General features: G+C 35.2%; 1 protein-coding gene and 1 pseudogene across 3 annotated transcripts; one reads left to right on the forward strand and one right to left on the reverse strand.

The window, feature by feature from the left end:
- Positions 1-279: 279 nt before the first annotated feature.
- LOC18445292 (vacuolar protein sorting-associated protein 20 homolog 1) lies at positions 280-9,662 on the forward strand. 2 transcript variants are annotated; one of them, XR_002282859.2, is made up of 7 exons: positions 280-645; positions 3,326-3,478; positions 3,642-3,794; positions 6,867-6,950; positions 7,531-7,678; positions 7,902-8,025; positions 9,124-9,662. XR_002282859.2 is itself a non-coding variant. In XM_006855431.4 (6 exons), the coding sequence occupies exons 1-6, from the start codon at positions 544-546 to the stop codon at positions 7,925-7,927; spliced, it is 666 nt and encodes a 221-aa protein (XP_006855493.1). In that variant the 5' UTR covers positions 280-543; the 3' UTR covers positions 7,928-8,249. The 2 variants fall into 2 exon arrangements, 1 of the variants encoding a protein (XP_006855493.1); XM_006855431.4 differs by lacking the exon at positions 9,124-9,662 and having other exon boundaries at positions 7,902-8,249.
- Positions 9,663-13,062: 3,400 nt separating this feature from the next.
- LOC18445294 (potassium transporter 5-like) lies at positions 13,063-16,418 on the reverse strand (annotated as a pseudogene). Its single transcript, XR_016050078.1, has 4 exons — positions 16,096-16,418; positions 15,647-15,814; positions 15,098-15,340; positions 13,063-14,092 (listed from the first exon to the last, which is right to left on the reverse strand). The product of XR_016050078.1 is annotated as a potassium transporter 5-like (transcript).
- Between the last annotated feature and the right edge of the window lie 10,508 nt (positions 16,419-26,926).

Below are 26,926 nucleotides of genomic sequence, written 5' to 3' on the forward strand. Positions count from 1 at the left end.
TAAGTTCCAATCAGGTTAGAACTTTTTATTTTTGATGGAAAATTAGAACTTGAATGGTTCCTTGAAGTTTTGTTTAAAATTCAAATTTTTTATAAAACACAAAACTTGAACAGTATTAAGAAGTTCTAAACTTCCGGAAGACAGTTATCATGCACGCCCTAAAAGTATCTTTTTGTCCAAGCGGGGAAATGGATACTATATTCCCGCGGGAGTACGAAATCTTTTAGCACATCTATGCCCAAAAGAGTGATATGACCTTTAACAAATAAACCCCTTCCTGAGACGCTCTTCACCATTCCTCCCGCGAATTCAAGGAGGAGAAAAATAACAGAGAGTTAGAAACTGCAATTAGGGTTTTTCTCTCAACAAATATTGGGGTTTTTCTCGTTCTTCTTTGGGAACCCCGCGTGTGCATTTGCGTGCGGTCTGTTTAGGGAATTCATGGACAAACCCTAATATTTTTTTATGGTTGGTTCATGATCTTCCAGAGAGAGAGAGAGGAGGGGATTTTTTTGGTAGGTTGGGGAGAGGAAATTTGATGAAATGGGAAACATTTTCACAAAGAAACCCAAAGTGACTGATGTGGACAGGGCCATCCTTTCTCTAAAAACACAGCGCAGGAAGCTCGCACAATATCAGCAACAGGTTGGAACTGTAATATCACTTGATGTTGCATTAATTTCAATTTGGGCTTCAATATTGATGGGTTCTGATTGTTTTGGGGGGATCAATTATTTAATAGAGATCCATCGGTTTTATAATTCTATTCTAAATTGTGATTTCTCATGGCTTCAATTTATCACAAATGTTGCATAATTATTACTATTATTTTTTTGAGAAAAATGTTGCATAATTGATTTTATGAAAACGTATTGAGAACAGTAAATTATTTTGCTTGATTCTCCACGTAATCCAATGTAACCCCTTTATCTTTAAAAGTTGGAGTTTGACTTTCTAATTGATTTGCATTGATGGATTTTTCATGACTTAATTCGTTAGTGTTCTTGTCTTTCTCATTCTTATTATGCTTTTGGCCTTGCCTGGAAAGGGTTTTGACGCTTGTTGGCATCTTAATTTATGGCTACTATTGCAGTATTGATTTTCTTTATTGGGTTTTTGATCGATTTTTGAAACATGGATGGCTGGGCGCCTATCGCTAATTGTAGCTATGTGTACTTAAAGCTTAATCATGCTTGATATCACCTTGTCGCCTCTGATCACATAATCATTGTCTCCTTGAGGGGAGCCGATTGGCTTTGTCTTTCTCTCTCTCTCTATAGCAGTCCTTATAGTTAGCTATTAAAACTTAGTAGGCAGACTTGTTGCGTTTTCAAACCCCAGTTGAACCAAACGACGCATCGGAAAATGTTCAAGACCCATATTAATGAAACTAACTTCTCAATTCAGAAATGCAAAGGCAGGCAATGAAAGATAAATGAGGACCCCAATGGAGTAAACCTTGTGTTTTATGCTAAAGTCCGCAAATTTAAGAAACCCCAATGATGCATGAACGCATTTTTGATATCCGCCTTCTATAATTTTAGCTTATATTAGCAACGTATTCTAGGCTTCCCCAATGATTGGGTCCATGTCCATGTGTATGGGGAGGGAGGGAGAGATGTATGTCCCTAAAACCCTTCTTGTGATATGAAGACATTTTGGTTGCTCTTGTGGCCTAACTACTGTATAAATGCTACCTTATGTTCTATTTCTGTAGCAAGCTGCATTTACCCCAAAAAGGATAGTTGTAAAAGCTTTAAAACCCAGACAGATATGCATAAGTTGTGAAGAATGTAGTGAAAAATTTCATTAGCGGTTCCATTCTGCATAAAAATTGTTATGTACTTGTAGTCTAGTACAAAAGACCCCTGTAGCCTTGGACTTGCATGGATTGCGTATTTGTCTAGTAGATGCACATTAACAGAAAAGAAAACTAAGGCATAAATTGCAGTTCTATTCTTAAAAGTGACATATCAAAAAGTTTATGCAACATAACTTGGACACTAGTTGGTGCATGCATATAAGTGATGCTCAATTTGTCTCATATGCAGTGTTTCAAAAACCGTTAGGTGGGTCCTAGGCGGCCTGGGGGGTCTAAGCCGCTCAGCGCCTAGGCTGGCGCCCAGAACCTGGGTGGCCCAGTTAAATTCAAATAAGGATTTTGCAGTACAGTTATGTCAGTATCAGTTATATGTATTGCAGTATATAATTCAAATTATACTACGTATTAGCATTTAGTACACACTCCATAATTCAAAAAGTAAATCTAATATCAATGGGTGATGTTTTGATCAATTTTTGTTAACTTTGAGAAACCCTTCGATCTTAAAAAATTCACCAAAAACTAAATATTTAGGGGCTTTCACTCTCTAAAATGGGCTCCAACAAGTTTTAGGGTTCAAATGAACCAAAACCCTAATTTTTGTCCCTTAAAAACAAAAAAAAACCAAAATTGCCCCTACCGAAATCAATTTTTGCCCTTGGGCGGGGCGCAGGCCCTGGGCGGTCACCCAGGGCTGGGCGCTGGGTGCCCGCCTAGGCGGGTTCTGTACCGCCTAGGTGGTCGCCCAGGGATTGACCGCCCTGATTGGCCGCCTAGGCTTGGGCGATGCGCCTAGGCCTTTTGGACGGCCTAGGCATTGGGCGGTCCGCTTTTTGAATCATTGCTTATATGTACTGCAATCTACTTCTATGAATGCTTGTGCTTGTCTACACACATACATGTACTTGATTATGTAGTTTGATAGTTTGATATTTACTTGCTTTCTCATCTGGTGCTCTGTAGGCATTGAGGTTTTATTGAAAGTATACTTGCTTTTGATCACCAATTTTTGTGTGAACAATTGTCTAACAATGTTTCATTAAAAGGATGCATTCTATTAATTACAAAGAGATGATGATTTGTATCTGTTAAAACTTGAAAGGAGTTTATATATGGAATAACTTATCTCAACGAGAATAAGGATTCTGTAACCCAATTGTACCCTTTGTCTAGGTTAATGGTAAGTTTAGTCAGGTGAAAGTGGTTACATATCTGTGTCTGTGCAAGGCAAAGTGCACAGTTTGTGTTCCTGAGCAAAAATCATGAAGTGCCTATGCCCTTGTTCTAAACAAGAACCCCTTGGATAAAATGTTCATTGATAACATTGGAAATATTCATTAATCTCCCAGTTGATATCAAATAATAAAATGTGACTGGCTTCCCAGAAACACTTGAAACTATTTTATTGTTCTATTATGCTTCTTCATTAAATAGGAAACTATGTTCAAGTTTCATTTTTGCCATGATTCTTAGTTGGAGTAGGAAATTTAATCATTTTTGCAGCTCGATGATGTGATTGAAGCTGAAAAGCAAGCTGCCAAGGACTTGATCCGAGATAAGAAGAAAGATAGAGCCCTTCGAGCATTGAAGAAGAAGAAGGCCCAAGAAGAACTATTGAAGCAAGTTGATACCTGGCTTATTAATGTTGAGCAACAAGTATGTAGTTCTTGAGAGTGCGAGAAAATTTCCTATTACATTACTAGCAAAATGTATATTACTGGCAAAATGTTATCCTTTTTCTTTTTAATTTTTGTTCTCTAATTATGTGATATTTACAAAATAATTTACTTGGTGCATCTTCAATCTTGATTGGTTTTAGTTGGCAGATATAGAACTCACTAGTAAGCAGAAGGCTGTGTTCGAGAGCTTGAAGTCCGGAAACAATGCAATTAAGGCTATACAAAGTGAGATCAATTTAGAGGATGTTCAAAAGCTTATGGATGAGACAGCTGAGGCAAAGGCTTACCAAGATGTGAGTTTCATTTTCTCTGTATAATAAACCTTTTTTTTTTATATGTTTCACTGTTCTTTTTGGTAAATCATCTTCACTGTTTTTTCTCCACCTGTATGTTATTCATAAGCTTACTGTATAAAATTGTTGATAGCTTGAATCCATGGAAATTGTGCGAACTATTGAGGGATCAAACTTATGAGCCACAATATGAAGTCGTGGGAGAGAGTGATTAAGCAATGACTAAGACAAAAATGAGTGTATAAAAAAACCAATTTGGTTTTTTATGATAGGGAAGTCAATAATTGATGTTATTTTCCTACTTCGACAACTGATTGAGGAGTTTAGGGCGAAGGAAAAAGACCTCCACATGGTCTTTATTGGTTTAGAGAAAGCTTATGAAAGAGTACCTCAGGATTGAATTTGGTGGCTATTGGAAAAGAAAGGAGTCTCAAAATAGTATATCGACTTGGTGAGAGCTATGTATGAGGGAGCCCTAACTAGCATGCGAACTACTAGTGGAGAGACGAGTGAGTTTTCCATGACAGTAGGTTTACATCAGGATGTCAACGTTGAGCACATACTTCTTTGTCTTAATCATGGACGACTTAACTAAGTACTTACAAGATGAGGTACCGTGGTTTATGTTGCCCATAGACAACATCGTTTTGATCAATGAGACTCGAAGCGACGTCAACACAAAGTTAGAACTTTGGAGGGAATTAGAGTTGGGTGGGTGAAGTGGAGATGTGTAGCCGGAGTTTTCAGTGACCGTCACAAACCAGTGAATCTGAAGGGGAAGTTCTATAGGACAACTGTGAGACTACTTTGCTTTATGGGGCGGAATATTGGGCGGTCAAGAAATAACAGACCCATAGGATGAGTGTATTTGAGATGATGATGTTGAGATGGATGACTGGCAAGGCAAGAAGTAATACAATTCGTAATAAATACATTCAGGAGAACTTTAGTGTGGGTCCAATAAGTGATAAGGCTTAAGTGGGTTGGCCATGTGTAGCGTAGACTCAGTACAACACCTCTTAGGAGGTGAGAGTTGGTTCAAGTGGAAGACTAATAAAGGGAAAGGGGTAGGCCCAAAATAATATGGTTGGAAGTAGTGAAAAAAGTTGTGGGGACTTATAGCCTAATTGAGGGTATGGCCCTTGAAAGAGCAGAATGGCGGACCAGGATTTGTGTAGCGGACTTTACATAAGACTTTACATATGACTTTACATAAGACTCTAAGTGATGATGATAATGACTTTACATAAGACTTAGTTGAGTTGCTTTTACAGGGAAACATACTTAGTTCTTGTAGTTGGTTAGAATGCTTTGGATACCAACTATGAAAAATAACCCAAGAATATCATATTTGGCTGAGTTTCTGATGAAATCATGCCTGTACATCTGTGAAATCAGAATAGGCTTCTTAGTGAGGTCAGTTCTTTCCCATGCATTTATCAAATGTACTTTTTTTGTCCATATTGATATGGTATATTGCGGGAAGTGGCCACTCTCTTAATATGGGCATGGGTATAACATACAAGATCTAGTATTCCTAAAATGTGGAATTTGAGTAGTATTATGGCATGATTCATAGCAGTTTAGAATTCTGCATGAGTATTGGTAAGAGTAAGGTTTGATTTTGTATTTAACTAAGTATCTTGTGGACCTGAAATAATTGATTGTATATAAAATGCTATTATCATGTGCTTCACAAATTGTAAATTATTTTTCCTCGTATTTATAGGTTAAAGGAATTGTAAAGAGTTGAATGAGTGTTACATCCAAAAGTATCATTAGATACAAAGAATCCCATTTTAAAGATAATTTTAAATTTTTTTTTTTATCATTGGAGTGTTTTTCATCGGTGAGAAGTGAAACTAAATACGCAAACCAAGGATTCAAATTTCAGTCCTTACGCATGAAAGAAGCTCTAGGGTTCGACAAAAATACTGATCATCCAGGCACAACTACTCAAATATGTTCGTAGTCAACACACCCATCGTGAATGAATCTTGAAATGTGTTGGTGATCTTCGGTACCAATGTTGGTGATCTTCGGTACCAATGTAAAAAAAACTCAATTCCTCATTGGTGGAGGCTCAATTCCACTTAAACATGGACCCATGATTTGGATGAGAGGGATGTGGATCCCCCATTAACCATGGATCTAGATCTCCAATTTTGTGGATGAGATCCCTAATTTCAAAAAACGTCCAGAATTGAGATCCATTGTCCCGGAGCACAGGGTTGAGCTTTCGGAGCTGGAGCGACCACCTTCTTGGGCGATCCCGGTGACTATGGACCTGATCCAAAAACAATGAGGGAAAAGTAAAGTAAAATACATGGGATACAAGGTTAGGGTGGAAAAGAGTTCCGAATCTCTTGATCAAGAGAGTCTCCTTCTAATGCCTTTAAGTTAATCCTTTTATGTTATAAGGTGTCAGTACCAGCTTTGTAGGGGCTTTCTTTTAATGTGCTTGTGAATTTGAAATTTTGCCTGGTTATCATTATAACATGTTAGCCGTTTGAACTCTTGAATGTCGTAAAGTTCATGTTAAAAGCTGCAGCATCATGTTATGGTCATTTAATTGCTGGTGGATTGCGATCTTTGGCATGTAGTGAAGTTTATGTAATGGTTTGTGGAAATACTGTAGTAAAAGAATACTAGATTTATTTTATTTCTTCTTGGTGGCAATATCTTTCTCAGTCTCATGCAATATATGACATTTATATCTAATTCTGACAAATTCCGGTGATTAGCTTTTTTTCATATTTAGGACTAAATTGGCCCATTTTGTTATGAGAACCGCATATAATTATATTTTGTAGGCATGTCGGCCCCTTTAGTTCTGAAAACTTCATAGAAGTGCATTTGGACTAGTGGGCCATTGTAGTAAATTGTGTTTTATTATTTGTTGAATCTTCTCTGTACTGCATTTGTTCATCCCAGGAAGCACTTATTGATGGGGTCTTTTAACTGTCATTTTCATTTCTAAAACACTATTTTATGTCTGTCTTGATATAAACCTATGACAAATCTGCTTTCTGATTCTTATGGTTTCTCTATTACCTGTTCCCTGATGTGTAGGAAATAGATGGCATACTTGCAGAGCGCCTGACAGCAGAGGATGAAGAAGATGTTTTGGCAGAATTTGAGGACTTGGAAACACAGGTACACATTCTTGAATTTTCTTAGTGCTGGTATGCACTCTAAAATTGCATGGACATTTGCCTCTTTGATTTTCTTCTCCTTAATTTATTTGGAATTGCTAGGATATGAATTTTTTTTTTGGTTTATTTTGAAGGTCAGGAGGCACCACACCTGGGGCCTAACCTTAGGGAACAAGCCCTACTTTCAGTTACCATTCCATTAAAGTTTGGAACTTCACCTATGATCTAATGCTCACCTTAATCCATTTTCCAATCAACAGCCTTCTCAGATTGACTTCTGGAAATCCAGTCAATCCTTTCTTTTTTCTCCTCCTCAAAGAATCATGTTAACATAATAGGGAACTGCATATTACATTCAGTTGAAACCAGAACCATGAAAATTCATTAGACTATTGGCCAAAAAAATAAAAAAATTACATGAAGTTAAAGATGGCCCACTAAACTATCTAAGACTTACCCTCAAATCCTTCACAATGTATTTGCAACGGTAGAACTCTGGTTTTAGAAGATGGTTCAATATAGGCATGTGCATTCTGATAGGATTATTATTTTTAAATAAATATTTTAATGTTTTTGTCCAGATCGCGGTGGAAGTAATGCCAGAAGCCCCTGCACATGTGCCATCTCAAAAAGATGATGAGGTTATTGAAAGTAAGAAACCTGTCGAGGATTTGGGACTTCCTGATGTGCCAGCCAACCCGGTGACTGCCTCCGCGGCATCTAAAAAAGGTTCTTCATTTTTTACTTTTATCTTGTTCTTGTCAATAATTTGATTGGGGTTACAATATTTGATCATGTTCAAGGAATCTCAATCTTAGGTTTAGGTGCCGGAATTATATACATGCAGACTCCCTCTCCCTCTCTCTCTCTCTCTCTATATCTCTCTCTCTAGCTTGGGTGCTAACATTTCATAGTCTGTTATGTACTAATGGGTATCTACTGTATTTTGTAGTTATGGAGGAGCCGTTGCCTGCTTAAATTGTATAAAGGAAAAATCGTCAGAAAGTTAGTACACGTTTGAGCTTATTAGGCAGATCATGCAGTGTTACTGAGGACTACTTGTCATATTTACAGAGGTTCTTCTAAACATTCTTCTTTGAGAAATGGTCCTCCACAGGATTGTGAATCTCCTTCAATTTTATGGTTCAATTATTCAGCTTGGCCTGCTTTCATAGGCGCACTGAACTAAGTGTTTCTTCCATATTTGTTTGGCTTGCAAGTTTGTAATATGCTTGCTCGAGTTTATGTTATTAAAACATGGGTTTTTTTATGACAAAAATATTTCGGTTGTTTTTTCCCAGAGACTGGATGTCCCAGATTTTAAATTTTGACTTAGGGTATCCCCACCACAATGGCACTGTTATTAGGCAATTGATGAAATTGCCCCGCTTAAGTACTTTATCTTTCCCGGCTGTGTATTATTAACGTCCACAACCATGAAACTCTTCTCACAAATTGCACAATCTTGGCATATGAACCATATAGTTGTGGTCAATGGAACAGTCAACAAGTAGTAGAGCACAATAAAAAAAGGGAAAGGTTTCTATACTTCCCTTGCTGCATAGAAGATGTATATTTTACCCCTAGTGAGCCACTGTCTGCTTTATCTATATCCGATGTTTCATATTATTTTATTTTTAGTTTTTTTCTACAAATGATATGAATATGAAATTTGGTATGTGCCATCTTCTCATTGGGGTGCACTTCAAAAAAATAGTAAAAAAATATTTTCAGGAACATACAATTACCGAAATACCTTTGAAAATTTCAGGGTTGTTTTAGTCATTTTATTTTATTAGAAATAATTTTTTAATATCTTTCAGGTGTGAGGTTAAGAGAGGAGAGGACATCCAAAATTTGGTGATAAAATAGTTTATAGAAAAAACTTAAAAAAAAACAAGTGTAGAGATGTGACATTGTGATTGGGATCATCTTAGCCGTCCATTCAAAATGGATGGTTGGATGTATAGGAGTTTTATACAGTAGGGGAAGCATAAAAAGCTTGCCATAAAAAAAAACCAATTTTCTTGATGGTTTCATAGGATCAACCTGAAACTCAAAACCAATTCTATCAACCTGAAACTCAAAACCAATTCTTACTTTCAAATCGTAAGCTTGTTTTTTGAATATATCAGAGCGAATATAACACGTTTTTCCTATGAATTTTAATGCAGCTGTAGAGCTTCCACATTTGTTTCTTATCAGGATGAAGAATCAAAGCAAGCTTTTTGTATTGCTTTCTGACGTGAGAGAGGCTACCCAGTCGGGATCTCATCTACGGTTTCACGAGCAACGCAGAGAACTTGGAAGGCAGTCGCCATTTGAGAGATACCTTAGAGTTTTTCATGCTCTTTTGCATATTTTATGGTAGATTTGAAGTTGAAGAGAAAATAATTACCCTGCATGTTCTTTTATGCGAAGGGATCCTAGAACATGTATTACTTTCATGGTGAAAAAGAGTGAAGTAGAAAGAGGATTTGGGGTTTTCAAGAGGTGATGAGAGAGGAGGATGGGAATGATACGACCTCGCCATTATTTCTATTTATTTATTTTTTTTTTTTGGAAAAAGTTTATAAACCTTAAAATGTCAAATTATAGATGCATTTCAAAATTCCATCAGAAAAGATTGTCTTAATGTTGAAAAACCCTCTAATTGATCATCTTGACAATGAGATGTATGAATATGGAAAAAAAGGATTTTGAGTCCCATAAATAATTCATTGTGCAGCACATTATCTGGACTGTCCACTTTCAAGATTTTCATGTGTATAGATCTATTTGATTTTAACCATTTTTTGAGTTTAAAATTTTCTAATTAGATATGAAAATAGATTTTGAAATAATCTTAAGATTTTTTTACCCCAGAAGTATATGTTATGATAGAATTTGGAGGTGTGCTTTAATTGGATTGTTCAAGGTTGCAGCCTTAGGGCAACTACACCTTTTGATATGTGTCGAGATCAGTGATTTAAAAATCGACGAGTCGCAACGGACTTGCCCGAGTCGGCATGAAGATCGGTTACTCCGTGCTGATTCTAGTGTAAAACCGCCCGGTTCTAGAACGAGTTGGTTGGTTCTGCACAGTGAACCGCTTGTATGATGTCATACATAACTGGTTTTGCATAGTGAATCGCTTGTATGATGATATACGTGCCAAAACACCGATTCTCCACAGTCCACATGTGGAAGACTAACGTCACCCACCGGCTGCGCGTGGATGGAAAACTCGGGTACACGTGCACAAACCTTTAGAAACTTACAAAACAATTTATAGAAGTAAAACTAAAGCTCGCTGTTGGATGTGGGATAATTACCACGATGCGTTAAATTACGACGGAATTTGGATAAATACTATTAATTTATAAAACAATTACACTTGGCGATTGATGCTTTCTGCACGAATACTCCATTGTATTTGTGGGAATTATCTATGATGATGATAATTATATGATGATAACAATATGGGCGAGCGCGAGATATTGGGGCATGTCACTAGATGATCGGGGCATGCCACTATCACATTCTTCACCGCCACATAACCTTTTGTTGTTGGGCTCTCCTTTGTTGCCGGATCTTTGTTGAACCGGATCTGAAAACATGCCTTTGAATCCACCTCTAAAAATGGCCTCTGTAAAATTGCCACCGAGTCGTGTTTTGATTCTCTTTCGAGTGTATTTCAACTCTCTACAAAACAACTTTGTCTCTGTTATGGCCTACGAGTGGTTGAATCTGTCACGGATCCACATCAAGTTTTGTTGGTTCTTCCAAGTGCTATTCTGTTTTTTTTAGTTGTCTCGATTGCTTTTCTGTCTCTGGTGAAGATCTGGAATTTTTTGTCTACTCGCTCGAGCGTGCTTTGGTATGACCGTCTGTTCCTGAGGCCTACAAATTTATCATTGCTCGAACTTGTTAATCAGCCGCTGTTGCTTTCTATATTTGTTGATCAAGCAATCTGAGTATGGCAACCACTGGTTTTATTGGTCAAGCTGTGCATATTCTGATATTCTATCAAGGAATAAGAAACATGTTTATCATGCAAGATACATCTTCCAAGGCTAAGCTTGTCTATTCAGTGTTCGTTATAAAACTAACGCTTTTATTAATACCTCTATCAAGCGTAAGTTGGAATACCCTTAGCTTCATATGTGACTAAAAACACACCCAACACTATCTCATTCATACAAAATAACTTTTAAAAAAATTCCAATCAAAAGGCAAAAATCTTTGAAATCCCAAGATCATATTTCATGTTTTCTCTGTGAGACCGGATCCGACTTTCTTATAGTTCAGTTCCTTACCAGCCTGAGTTGACTTCCATGTCAGCTTGCTGGATTTTGGAGCCCCGTTTAAAAACAAATCTTGCATGAGCCCCAAAAAATTCACCATGGAACTACAGCCCTACATTCTCTCTTTTTTTTCCCTTGAAACAATCAAGTTCTATATTCCATTAAAGCATCAAATTCAAAATTTGAAACTTAAGTATTTGACTGTGTTTTGGTTTTACTATAATTAAATGAAATTCATTTCATAAAAAAGTTATTATTATTAACTTAAGAGTGAAGTGTTAAGTTTTTGGTAGAATACTGGTGAATCATTTTGCCTATCCTGATAGCTATATTTGTTGTTAAAAACTCAATCACATGTGCAGCTTCTTGGAGCACCTAGAGTCATGACCATTTGGATCACAAGAAACAATGTAGGGCGCGAACCCATAATATATTTTAAGGCTATCACAAAGATTTTCAGTTGTGAAACCACATTTCTTGGTACTATTTGAAGGTGGGCTCTACTTTGATTGTTTAGAGACTCGGTTCTATGCAAACTGCACCCAATCATCATCATCACACCATTCATAGTACAAATTCGTAAGTTCCACACTTACTATATATCTTCATTTTCATCTCTAATTATAAAATTTAAAGCTTCAAAATAGTATAGATCGAGCATATCTATGAAAACTTGAAAATCTTGAAAATTGACGGTTCAAAACAAGTTGCACTATTTCTAAAACTTGAAATCTGTTTTTGTTGTCATGTACATGGATCTTGATATCGAGATGATCAATTTGAAGAAATTTGGGCATCAAAACAACCTCTTTCAGTGAAATTTTTGAGGTGGGCTTGAATTTGATTGTTTAAAGCCTCGGCTCAATATAAAGTTTTTCCTCGTTCTGACGGTTTCTTTGTTGTTGTGTCACCATTAATAGGGAAGGAAGCAAAGTAATCCTTTGAATGGTATGACAACGATCTTTCACTATTGTCATATGACTCTTATTAGAGCAGGAAGCGAAGCACTTTGAAGTTCTCGCAAAGCTTATTGATTAAGTTCCCCTGTCTGCAACACCATATAATCAATAGATAAATTTGTCTCGAAATTTTATTTCTTGCAATAAAATCAGGCAACGTAATAGGACATCAGAATTGTGTATTATGAGAGAAACATTTCTTGCAAAAACTCTTATTGATGTGGGTAGGGGATCAAAAGAAGGAGGTCCAAATCAATCTCTTCCACTTCAAAAACAGTCTCTTCCAAAAAGAATTTGATTTTAGAGTTCTAAAATGCTGCTAATCCACTTCTAGGGCAAACATTGACCATTCATTTAAATGGTGAATCAATGAATTCTGGGGTTTTGGAGCTTTTTTTGGTGCACCAATGGGTCAGTTGTGATTTGGAACCCTAACAGATTTTCTAAAACACCTTAAAAGTGATTTTAAGATGTTGGGAAGTACCATTGTTTAGTGGTCTATGAGACCACCAAAAGTTTATTTATGAACTTGTAAACATGATTCTGGCTTGTTTTTAAATCGCATCTGGTAAACAAGACTCCTTAATATGAAATTAATACCAAATAATTCCACTATCTTAAAGCAAGGACCTTCTTGTGTTGCAGTTCATAAATTTGTCTTATTCTGCAAATCCTATGAAACAAAATTTTAACTTACTCTCCAAGATTTTCACTTAATATATTTTGACATTTCACCTCAATAGATTTTCTTTCTAATTTTTTTCCCAAGGGGAAGCCACTGGTTGCGAGAGTGGAACTCTATCTAAATATTTCTTTTAATTTTTTTTTGAGGTGTACATACCAGAAATTTTTTTCTCTCTCACTCAACTCATATGCCATTTTCATATGCCATGCCGACCTTCGAATTCTTTTGCAAGTTATTCTCTCTCAGAGCTCATATGTCATGCCAACCTTCAAGGGACTCTTGTGCGGTATGGCTAACACATCCATCTCCCGCCTCACATTCCTCTTCAAACAAGTATACACAAAGTTTATCAGCACCCTCTCCCACCATGAAGCACCCTTTCTAGCCACCACCTCTATCCGGCCCAACATGTACACAACACCAGTGCCCAAAGCCCTCTCCACCATCATCAACTGCCTCTCAACAATCCATCATCTCCCTTTCAACATACTCCGTATCTGTGTCTGACTCTGACCACTATCCGCAATCTCCTTAATTGCATAACCACCATTCTCTATCTCTCTTTTCAGTGCACGTACCCAACTCTCTGATTTTCGTTTCATAAAGTCGGCTCTAATGAATTCCTTGAGCCCCTCAATGAGGGAATTCTGAAATGAAACATGGTCCAAATGCATGTCTGCATAGCCATATCTCACTACACATCGATAAATAGCGAGATCATGGGACCCAACCCGCCTAAACAAGAAGCGCTTGGCTGCAGGGACCTGACCAATTGTAAGGAACTTGATGGACACAAACACAAGCAAGGAGTGGAGGGCTGGCACGTTAGCGATGTAATGGGAGAAGATTGGAGGCACCCCTCAACAAGCTCAGAGTAGAAGAGGCCAAGGCCTGGGATCCTATGGACTGGGGTTTCATATCAATGTCGAGGAGTTTTGCTATCGGGACCTTTTGTTCAAGTTCATAAGCATATTTTCTACGACTCACATGGCTCCATACGTACATGATGCACATAAGGAAGGCGGAAAAGGCCAAAGGTAGGTAGCCTCCCTTTGGGAACTTGTACATGACGGAAGAGAGGTAGAGAAGCTCGACGGCGCCAATTGTTAGCATGTAAGCAACTATGACCATAATGCTGGTCTTCCATACCATCACCATGACAAGGATTAGCAATGTAGACGTGAGGGTCATCACGAATACCACAGCTATTCCAGGAAAAAAACACAACCACATCATAGAAAATATTAATAAAGTGAACAACTTGACAATATTAAAAAACTCGGTTGTCCGGCCACCGCAAAAGCCATCTATGGGCTGGCTTCCTAGGCACTGTGCATCTAAGTGCATGCCTAGGTGGTGGCTCGGCCACCTAGACTCTTGCGTTAAGGCCGACTTGGGTGCCTATACTCTCGCGTTAGGGCAGGTGGTGCTTCGACGCAAGTGAGGGCAGAAATAGGGTATTTTGGGGTTTTTCAACCCTAACAAGGGGGAAAAGGATTTCAGGGAGCATTTTAATCCCCCAAAACCCCTCTTGTATATGTCTTGGAGAGAGAAAAACTCTCAAAAGACTTGGGATTTGAGATTTTCTCAAGATGAAAAAATGGCTCAATTTACTTTGATTTCTTGTGAAATCAAAGGAAATACTTCCTAATACTATTTGGAGCTTGGAGTGGTCGCATAAGAAGACTTTTAGCAACCAAAGATCAGTGGGCAAATATCAATATCACTTTGAAAGGGTTAGTGCATTACAAAATTTGAAATAATATAACATTTGAGTTTTGTTGCCATTTGATGATGTCTCTGTCTCCATAATTATTTATTTTTTTAATTTCCAGGAGCTATGAGGCTCAAAAACTGACTTAAAAAACCCTAAGAACTCTTTGGGTGGGAGCTTGTCCATGTTAAACCGCCTACGTGAGCGCATGACGTTTTGAACATTGCAACCAGATAAAGAGCACGAATATTTAAGAGCAGTGATATTTCATAGTATTTCGTAGCAAACCAACTCCAAGGTTTGGTTTGCTTCATACTCAAGTTGGTTATGGTTTAATAACATTAGTAGTAGTCATAGTAATGAAGGAATTTGCAGAGGATATAGTTAATTTTTGGTGCCTGGTATCATCTCGGATTATGTGGTTGATTAGGAAGGCATACATTTCCAATTTTCGTGACAAGAAAGAACCAATGTGTAAGTTGGGATGGGAAAGAGTTCTTACCATATGCATTGCTTAACTGAATGGAGGTCCCAAATCCCCATGTGACTAAGACGCATGCGATCATGAGAAGCCAATTGATCTCTGGTATGAACACCTGCCCCTTATACTTGGAAGAAGTGTGTATCTTTCACGTGTGAAAACACCAAGGGATTGCTTTACGATGGAAAATGAGCCAGATATCAACGACTGGCTAGCAACTATTGCGGCAGCTACTGCCACCACAAACATGGGCCAAAACAGGGAATCTACAAAACCAGACAATTTCAGGACCCTGTTACATAGAAAGATAGATAATGTATATTGCCCACAAACATCATATGTACAGTTAGTATAATAGCAAACAGGTGAGTCATGAATATAGCACAAGGCACACATGCATCCAAACTGTAATAAAGAGAAGATAAGTTTGCCAGTAGGATCAAAATCACCCCTTAAATAACATGAAAATTAAACGGCTTGAAACAGTTGAATCCAAATGTTTTATTTTGTGCCTAAGAAGTTTGTGTGCCTAAATTACAGAAAAAACATGCCAAATAAATGACTAAATTCACCTGGTGTGGCCTTGTAAAAGCTGTCTGCTGCATTGGAGGTGTGGTTCCTGAGGTAGGCAGCCTGCCCAATATAACTGAAGGTAATAGATGGGAAGACAACAGAGCACATGCTTATCTGTATCGACTGCATGGTGAAATGCCCGAGATTCGCAAACATGCACTCAGCGCCTAACACACAAATAATCGCATCACAAATAAACATTGTTGTATATCATTTCAATGAATTAAACTTAAATATCAAGGAATTGTTTGTTAGCCAGTTCGACCTTAGACAATCATTGCTCCAATTGGAAAAGAAAATAAACAGCAAAAGAGAAAGATTGTTGACTCTATTTTAGTTCAAAATACAATTCAAACAAGATTTAATTATACATCTGAATTACAGCATCATAATTAATTCGGAATCAACATAAAAGAGGGCACAATTAAAGGATAACTAGATAAAAAACCTGTGGTGCAGAGGATGACCCCACCAAGTGAAATCCAAGCGTCCTTTTTGTTTCTCCTAAAATATTCTATGATGTACATAGGATTGAGGGCCCTAATCACCCCTGGGTCATGCCTAATAAAGTTGTAGAAGCCGATGAGGCAAATGAAAAGAAACCATACAATAAGAATAGGCGAAAAGCTGTAGCCAACTTTCTCTGTCCCAAATATTTGAACAGCAAAGAGGAAGTTCAAGATAGCTATACATATCATCGTGACAGATCCTGAAAAATTAACATCAACATATAAGGAAATGAGTTTTGGAAAATAATTATTTGCAAATGACTTGTGGATTTAAAAAACAAAAAATAAGAAATGGAAAATAACAGAACACTGTTAAGTTTGAAAGAACTAAAATTACATGGATTCTTAAAGTAGAGAATTTAAATGTGGAAATTTTCAATTTTTTCTTAGATTTTACTTTTATGGATAAGCTAAATACTCTTATAGAAATTCCTATTTCTTGAAAAAAATTATTGTAAAGTCCCTTCTAAATTTTCAGTCAGTATTTTTCCTCCTATTTCTCCTCCTTAACATATTACTTTTGCCAGGATTTTATTTTTACTTTTGTTTTTGCTCCCTCCTATTATGTGTGTGTGTGTGTATCACAAAGCCCTAATTGAGCTGACTTCTTTGGATCTTTGTAAGGGGAAGCTTCATGCAAACACATTCATGCCCACACATAGAGAAAGAGGGAAAATGACAGTATGTGCTACATAATAAACGTTACAACATATGTTGAATCTACAAGTTGTATCTATATCCATCCACACTAGAAGCAAATGCACCTAATGAATGGCCAGATCCGAAATACACTTTTACCCAACAAATTATGAGGCCCACCAGTTCATTCCTGATGCCCATTATGTCAAGTCAAGTCAAGTCATAGTTGGAAGGCTGTTCGTTAAGATCTACGGTATATAAGATGAATATCTAAGCCCAAAATACAAGATACTAAAAACCCCTTAATTTAGTCCATGTATGCCTACTTCAAAACTCCTTTAAAAGTAATTTTCAAGTAGTACACATGAATAGAGAAAGAAATAACTTTACCAACTGTCAATGATGTCGCAGCTATCTTTATTCCACTCACAGCTGATACTACTATAAGACAATAAGCCAAAAAAAAAAAAAAGTTAAAAAAAATTATAACTAGAATGCAGTTACATTAACTACAAAGACACCCAATATGTTTCCACAACTCACAAAATCTATGTAGTTCTAAAGTCTACTTGTTTCTAACTTCATATGATCACCGATAATTATAGAAAGATGGCAAACCTGTAATGCAAGGTGTGAGGATGCCATCGCCAATGACCATGGCTGTCCCAAGCATGGTCATGAGCAACAAGATGCTCTAAGCGGTTGCACTTCCCTCAAGAAATTCTTTCACTTTGGTAGCCCGTGCAAGTTGCCCACTTGGCACCTCCAGTCGGAAGTATGATATGTTATTATCTTCAGCTTGTCGGTTCAGTATGAGTCCCACATTGGCGTAACGGCATATCAATCAATATAATGCGAATGTACCACCTGGAAATAGATGAGATTAGGGGAAAGAAAATGTAAGTATAAAAAAAGGTTACTTAGACTATCATTTGAAGCATGATAAAATAAAACATATACATTATAAACAAATGCAGATTCATGTAGTATGTATGTACATATGCATATATACATTTATGGTTTATGTATTAGGGTTTAGGGCTTAGGATTTAGGTATGTTTGTACATATGACTGTGTTTATATAGCTGATATCAGCTTTTTAATCTGTATTTCCATATTTTCACCCATAAAATGCGATTTCATTACCTAATTTCTACAAATTTCCATGTGTAAATGGCAAGTTTTAGTACTCATCCATAAGGAAACTTAAGAAGAAAAAGGCTAGAGTTGAAATATAATTGCAACTCTGAAAAATCAATGTCACTCTTCTTCTTTCATAATCATTGTTTTGGAGCAACACTAAGAACCCAAACATGTTAGTCAATTGCAACAAACACAAACATTACTAATTGGCAACACATGCATGTGAATCAAATATAGAATGTGGGCTACATCCTAGAAAACACACTCATCTACCCAAAAATCAAATAAGTTAAACATATGAAATAACAATTGCAATAACACTAATAAGCATGGCATTCTATTGATGCTAATGCAATAAGAAAAAACCATTGTAATAACACTGCTAGCTAGAATAACTACCATTACTACAATAATCTTAGTTGTAATAATAATAGCAGCTAAAAAAAAAAAAACTAATTCACCACTGTTAATAAAGGAAGAATACCTTCTCCATTGTCATTTTCTTGGAGAACAATGAAGACATATTTGATGAGGGGAATAATCATGAGGGTGTAGAGAATAAGAGATAATACACCCAATACATCATCTTTGTGCTTAATTCCATCTTGGAAAATGCCGGCATACACATAAAGAGGTGAAGTTCCAAGGTCCCCAAATACAACACCTATGCTCTGGATAGCAAGCTTCAAGATGGTCTCCCAACTCAAATCCTGCATATACAGTTAAATAGATCAATAAATAATAAAAATAATAGTACAGCTCGACCACCATAAAAGCTGGTTGTTTCAATGATAGTATAGGTGGACTACCACGAAAGCTGTTTTTTTCAATGACAGTATAGATGTATTACCTTAAAAGCTGGTTTTTTTTGACCTTTTTGTTGATCTATCAACTTAGAATTTCATCTAGCAAAACTGCTCTAACAGTTGACTTTTTTTTTTTTTGTTATGATGCCTACAATGGGTGGATCAAATTCATGATATCAGATTGCGAGCTTACTCGAAATCACCTAAGTCAGCTCGCACCTCGGCGTCCCCTATTTTGGTTGATATCAAACCTGGGAAGCACCCAAGTTACTAGTACATGTTCGAGTCCTGGGTGATTTTCTTATTTTTTTCATAAATTATTTGTTTATTTGTTCTGTTGAAGGCCGACATTCCAGGATCCAGCTTGAATCGGTAACCGTCGAGTCAGTGATCAATTCAAAATAGTAAAATTATTTGTTTATTTGTCCAGACACTAGGGCATCAGGTTTATTGACATGTATGTTACCTAACTGATTTCCTTCAAAAGAAAGAAGGAAAATATCATACGGGTGTCTGAAATGCTTCGTAACTGAAGAAGCTATTCCAATTACTTTACTTGACTAGCCAAAACAAAATGAATAAATAAATAAATAACCAAAATAATCGACCTATGTTTATTAGTTAATAATTGACTTGTCAAAATACAAAAAAGAAAAAATAGAAAATATCTACATATCACTTATTTTTAGGTTTCATTTCTTGATAAGCCTTTATTAAGGTTTCAAAATAACCCTCGATATTTTTAACTTAAACAAATATGAGAAAGACATACTCTTTCTAAACCCAATCATTTCTCTTTATTCACTTATATACCTCGAACTTTTGTCTTTCTCTCTCTTCCTGGTTTCTCACTCTCTCTCTCCTCCCATGTTTCTCTAAACACCTCTCTCTACTCTTGATAACTTCTCACCTTATTAAAACTAACGCAATTTTTTCTCTCTCTTCACTTAAATATCCCGAACTTATCTTTTTCTCTCTCTTCCTATGTCTCACTCTTTCAAGAAACGTAAAGAGAGAGAGTGAGAGGAGAGAGATGGAAAAGACAAGTGAAGAGAGAGAAATTTGGAAAAATAGCTTTTAAAAAAAGTAGGTCTTTTTTAGATTTGTCTGACTTAAAAAATAAGGTTCAAATTAGCTTAGGGAGTTAGAAGAAATAAAATTCACAATTTTTATGCCCTAATATATCTTTTAAAATCTTGGGTCTCAAACCTAAAAATAGAGAGTATGGAGATATTTTCCCCAAAAAAAAACCCAAATAATCGACCTATGCTTACTTGTTAATACTTGACCAAAAAAAAAAAATTTGCCTATGCTTATTTGTTAATTCTTTTGTCTATTGCATAGGACCTCAATATTTTACTATTTTAAACTTGGATAACTAATTAAAGCATTTACCCATTGGCTTTTACCAAAAAGTATTAACCTAAGAATAAATTGGCTAAAAAAAAAAAAAAAAAGGTTAATTAATTAGCAGTGTTCCAATAAAACAGCCGGCCAAGCACCTAGGCCTTGTGCATCGGGTTGTGTATTGGATCCTTGGGCACCTGCCCCGTGGAGAAAATGGCCATTGTGGAGAGGTATTTTTGTACTTTTTTCCAAAATAGGGACATGGGTTTAGGTTTGTGCTAAACCTTTTGTTTTTTTACATATTAGGGCGTAAAAATAAAAGAAAAAAAACACATTTCGCTAGAGTGCAAAAAAAAAAAAAAAAAACAAAACACTTTTATGCTGCTATCTTGTTAGATTGACCAGGTTATTCAAAAATTTGAAAACTTTATCCCAACATCATCCAAACAACATCTTATGTGTATGGAGAATAGATTCTGTATTGTGATGATAATCATAGTAATGGCATGGAGTGTATGAACTATGGACCATGCGTTATGTCATTTATGTGTATGATATAAGTTAGTGAGAAGTGTTTAGGATTGGCTTTGGACAATGGAGTATGGATTAGTTGGATTATAATTTATAATATGTGAATTATGACTTGTGAATCTCTGACTATATGATCATTATATTTTCCTTGTGTTTGCCTTAATACGCAGTACTCGTAGTCTAGTACTAAATTTGAATGCTAGATTATATTTTTCCATTCATCTTAATGTGTTCAAATCTCAAATACTCAATTGGAGTTTGGATTGATTGAACATAATAAATAAAAAAAATGCCAGGACCCTGGCCTCTTCGGCAACGCTCGGCGTTTTTTTGAAACATTGCTAGCTAGCAAGCTAAACGATGTTTCATAGTTTTTGACAGAAGGGTTATCACGAATAGCGAAAAAGTTGAGAAAAATTGGTAAAAACAACCATCTTTAATAGCGAAAAAGTTGAGAAAAACTGGTAAAAACAACCATCTTTAATAGTGAAAAAGCTGAAGAAAACATACAGAGAAGAAGTTAACAATAAAACCAATTCTATGACTGCGGTTTCTGTTCTCATCGCATCAGTTGCTTTCATGTATCAGAGGTGTATCAAGAGAGCAAGTGAATAAATACCTCGAAAAAAAATGGAAGGTCATAACTCTTTCCTAAATCTAAATGTTGAAAATCGACAACTATGCTCTTAAAAATTTGTCTAAATCACAACAACACACATTTACTGGTTTAGAAACACAGATCAAAACCTCTTCTTCATCGCCTACAAATTACCCTGAATCGAATATCTTCCAAAATAACAAAACTATTATCCTAAATCGAATATCTTCCAAAATAATAAAAACTTCTAAACTTTCCATAATGACTCTCAATAACAAAACTCACCTGGAAATAGGATTTGTTACTGAAAAATCACAAAAGCAATAAAAAACCGACCATAACGATGGCAAGAAAAGAAAAATTAAGAAAGAGAGAGAAAATATGGAGAGAGAAACCAGCAAAGATCCCGGAACATCTACCTTGGAACGAGAATCGATTTCAGAAAGCTTCCCAGACTCAAGTTCAAGAGAATCAAGCCGCTGTAGTCTCGACTGCTTATTTGCTCCATTGTCCTCAGCCTTCGCTATCGTCTCAGAGATGAAGCGCAGAGAGATGGAACACAGAGAAGAAGAGTAAAAGGTAGAATGGAGGGAGAGAGAGAGAGTCCACTGGACTGAACTTGTGAATGGCAGGCTTGAGAGAGAGACACTTTATAGAGAGATACTGTATTGAAGTTTAGAGAGAGAGAGTTCACTGCATTGAAGTTTAGAGAGAGAGAGAGAGCGAAAGTGTTCAAAGTAGCAGGGTACATGGTGCATGGACAATATACCGGAGCGCCATGTAAATGCGTAGCACCTAAGAAACAGAACCCCTACAAAAGCATACGCAAACCCTAGAGAAGCGCATACGTAATCTAGCCCTTCATTAATATCTTTTTAAAACTAATCCTAACCCTACGTTATTGTCTTTGTATTTTATTTTTCCTTGCCTTGCCCAAGGGTTTGGATTCAATCTATGCTGTTCCAACGGCTGAGATCGCATACACTGTTTTAATGTCAGTAATTTTCCTAGAGATCACATTAACTTGAAAGACTCGGTGAGCAAAAAAAATTTGCATTACAATAAATTTTATGGACCCAGTTTCAATGCGGTCAAGCCTGCATATATAGAAATACGGGCCTATTAATAAATCTATTTTTTAGACGAATTTTTGGACTTAATTTTTAAGGGCAAGTAATCTCCAACATAGAGATCATGAATATGAAAAAATAAGTAAATTTTAAAAACTAGAAATAATAATTCTAGGAAGAAACAATTTTAGACCGTTAATTTCCATTGTTTTAAGATGGAATACCTATTTGCATCCATCTTTAAGATGGATTCTTTACATTTTTTGGACCGCATGAAACAATTTTCCAAATTTTATTGTCTAGTTTTTAAATATTTCATGTTTTTAAATTATTAGTAATATGCACATGCGTTGCATGTTATATTTAATACTAATCACTGAAGGATATTTATCATTAAAAAATATTTTCAATAAAACATGGTGTTAGATATTATTGTATTTATCTTCACAATTGAATAATTTTATTAAATAATTATGATTTTTTAAAAACTATAAAAAAAATAAATAATTTCAGATATACTATTTGTAATAAAATAAGAGTAGAGGAAGACCAAGATATTGTAAGTGATATTTTAAATAGAGAAATCAAGAGAGACCGTACAAATGCAAAATATTAAGCATGACCAATAAAAAGGAAAACTAAGCCTACATTGAAATAGAAAAATTTATCATCACTTCAAAAAAAATGGAAAGCAAACAAAATCAAAGAGATTTAACTTGTTCCAATGACTGAAAAAGCCCTGAGACAAAATGTTGAGAGAGAGTTTTGAAAATAGCCCACACATAAGAGAGAAATTTAAAATGATGATATAAATAAGGGTGAGAGCGTGTATCAGTTGAAAAGAGAGATATCTTAATGATATAGAGAGAGTATATATAAATAGGAAAAGTAACTAATTTTGACCTAGAACAAAAGAGATAGAGTAGGGACATATTATAGAAAAGAATATCTAATACATGAAATAAAATATAGGACCGAAAATCCCATATAAATAAAAAGTGAAAAATCATTGGTTATCTCCTTCCACTTTGCTAAAAACGAATTTTGACCCTCTACTAAAACTAATTTTCACCTTCTACTAATTTTCCCCAACGTATATAAAAGATCTTTTATTATCTCTCTATCCAAAAAATACCGGATTTGATGCATGGAGAGAGAGTTACAAGGAGAGAAAGGAGAATGAGAGAGAATAGGATAGACATGAGATGATATGTATGGGCATGAGAGAGATATTGGAAGAGAAAAATACATATATATGATATCTTACTCACTCTCGATCCAAAAATAAAGGATTTGATTGGTGGAGAGAGAAAGAGAGAGTGAGATGAGTGAGAAGATGGATGGACATGAGATGACATGCCTAAGGATGAACATGAGCATGAGAGAGATGTGAGGAGAGAGAGTATTAACATGATGAGACCATAGATAGCAATTCTCCAATCAAAACACCATTTTTTCAAAAAATCTCGGATTTTTTGAAATCCGTTTAGAACTTAGAGTTTTTCAAAAGGGGTGCAGTTAGCATAGGGACGCATATGTAGCGGTAGAGGTAAGATGCACCTTCAAATTTTATCATGGTATATAGTTTTGATGTAAAATATTCTTAGGATTATCTCAAAATCTATTTTTATATCTAATTATAAAAATGTAAATTTCAAAAATGGTTAAAATCAAGTAGATCTATAAACATATGAAAATCTTGAAAATGGACGGTGTAGATAATATGTTATAAAATGCACTATTTCTGAGACTTAAAATCTTTTATTTTTCATGGTCATACATCTTGATGTCGAGATGATCAATCAAAGGGTTTTTCAACATTAAAATTACCTTTTCCGATGGATTTTTAAGGTGCATTCGTAGTTCTACATTATAAGGTTGCATCCTTATATAAACTTTTTTCTTTTCAAAAGATCTTCAAAATATTGTGTTTTAATAGAACTGATATAAACCCGTATTTTACATTTTTTCAAAAAAAATCCTTTTAAAAAAAAACTTATTTCCTAGGACTTTATTTCGTCATTAATTTAATATTATTAAATTTTAATCTAAAGACAAGAAAATTAATAGTAGGAGTAAGTTAAGAATCATGATTTAAAGTAAAATTCCATAAAAAAATTCAACAATAAGTTCCCTTAAAAAGAGTTTTACAAAAAATTACAAACAATCTCCAAAAATATAAGATATCAAAACAATCATATATCTCAAAATAATAGGCAATGTTAAAACACTAACGTAATGAATATCTTTAATTTTTTTTTAAACCCAGTGCATCCATTTAAAGAGCATTTTGTGTGAGACTCAAATTTGCTTAAATATTTTCTATACTAAAGATTTAAGCAGTTCGGAATTCATGTGAGATTCGAATTTGTTCTTTTTTTTTTTCTTTTTTTGAAAGAAGTTCCAATATTTTATTAATCAATCATAAAAATGTACAACAAGATTAAGAGATAATAGCATAAAAAACCAACATTTCAGCAAGAGAAGAGCCTTGTTTCGCAAGGGAATCAGCCAAACCATTGGCCTCAGATAGGACACGAACAAAGAAAATAGATATAGACCGAGACAGGCCGAGAGTTTTCAACATAAAACACCTCATCTCCCACGGGACTTTTTTTTCCTTATTGCACGACATTCAGAGAATCCCCTTCAATAATACAACTCGTGCCAAAATTGTTAGCCTTGAAAAGTTTAAGCTCATGAAGAAGTGCATAAAATTCTGCATAATTAGCCCTCTTTTCCCTAAAGGGACTGCATAAGTAAGCAATATTTGACCCTCCCAATCCCGCACAACGCATCCATAACCCACATTACCTGTGTTACCAAATAAGCTACCATCAAAATTCAACTTAAAAATCCCTCTAGTAGGCGGGGACCATCGACCAATGGGTCTAATCCTTTGGCCATCTAGTTGGAACAGAGTCAATAAATTATATCTCACATCGACCTCAACAATATCTCTCCCCACCTTCTGGATCGATAAATTCATCCAAATAGAGTAAAGGATTAACTCCAGCACTCTTTCACATGGCAAACTAGTTCCCTCAAAAACTCTTCTATTTTTTTTCTTCCAAATTTCTTAAAGGATCATCCCTCGTGCATTACCAGTCTGAGGCAATGACAGAATAGATAATGCTTAAACATTTTGTTCATTTCTTTATGTATAGAGAAGTTTGATTAACTGTATATTTTTATTTTTTTATTTCATTGATGTACACAACATAATATTTTGGATGGACTACTATTTTATGTATTTCGGGCTGTATTTTGTTTTAGTTAATTGCAATCCTATACAGAGGTCCTTTTTGTGGTTTTTTTTCTTTGAACAATAATCCTATAACTTGGTTTACAGTTCTTGTTATCTACTAATGTAGTTCTTGTTCTTGAATTAAATATTATTTATATCTCATTTTGTGCTCCAAATAAATATGTGGTATGTTGCATGTTGTGACAATAAAGTAAGCAATATTGTTGGACTTTGCAAGTTTAGACAATTTATTGTCAAGTATCACTCTAACGACACTAGATAAGGCCATAAAATTATTGTTCAATGACTCTAATGTATCCATACAATAACTGTAAATGGCTCTAATGCATTGCACGAGACATTACAAAATCTTATCTAACATAGTAATTCATGAAATAAACTAATTCATATAGATATAGATGTCAATAAATATAAATAAATTAATATATCATAAAAAATATACTCTATATGATGTCAATAAATATAAATAAATTAATATATCATAAAAAATATATGTATTAATAAAAAAATTTTAATTGTATAAAGTATTTATCTTAATAATCAATAAGATGGACACTAATTTTATAATAGTAATGACATATATTACCTAAAGCATGTAAGATTCATTGAAAAATAATAGTCCGCATTATGGTCTGTTGACTTGTAATTGAATATGGAAAACGTTTATATAGAGCTCTAAACAATCAAATTAGAGCCCATCTCAAAAATTTCACTGGATGAGGCTGTTTTGATGTGCAAATATTATCAAATTGATCATCTCGACATCAAGATGTAAGGAGATGAGAAAAAAACATTGGATTTCAAGTTTTCGAAATAGTGCATCTTATTACGCATTTTTGGAACGTCAATTTTCAATTTTCAAGTTTTCATGGATCTGCTGGATCTACACTATTTTTTAAGCTTTAAATTTTTATAATTAAATATAAAATATATTTTAAGGCTATCACAAATTAGTATTCAAACCACATTTCTCGACACTATTTGAAGGTCTGTTTTACTTTGATTGTTTAGAGCCTCGACTTAATACAAACCGTACACTTTATTTTTAGTAAAGCATTTATGTGGTATTTTATGAAAGAGTAATGATCCTATGAGACCCTCCCACACCCATGTGTATAGGACCCCAAATGATCACCATTAAATTTAGCACAGATCTCTAAAAAAGTCAAGTCCCACACCCATGTGATAACTTTTCTAGAGATCTATGCCAAATTTAATGGTGATCCTTTTACACACATGGGTGTGGGAGAGTCTCATAGGATCATTACTCTTTATGAAAACAGTTAAAAAATTGATATATAAAAAATTATCATAATACAAACTTATATAATTGTCATTACATTATTACCAAAAATTAAGAATAGCTAA

Source organism: Amborella trichopoda, chromosome 2, assembly GCF_054954075.1.
Source record: "Amborella trichopoda isolate Santa Cruz 75 chromosome 2, AtrichopodaSantaCruz75HAP2 v2.0, whole genome shotgun sequence".
Classification (NCBI taxonomy): Eukaryota; Viridiplantae; Streptophyta; class Magnoliopsida; order Amborellales; family Amborellaceae; genus Amborella; species Amborella trichopoda.

Excerpts from the sequence above, each read along its gene's own strand:
- LOC18445292 (XM_006855431.4), top strand. The coding sequence starts at position 544 with ATGGGAAACATTTTCACAAAGAAACCCAAAGTGACTGATGTGGACAGG. Across the intron at positions 646-3,325 it reads TCGCACAATATCAGCAACAG|CTCGATGATGTGATTGAAGC; the intron begins GTTGGAACTGTA and ends TCATTTTTGCAG. Across the intron at positions 7,679-7,901 it reads CTCCGCGGCATCTAAAAAAG|TTATGGAGGAGCCGTTGCCT; the intron begins GTTCTTCATTTT and ends TGTATTTTGTAG.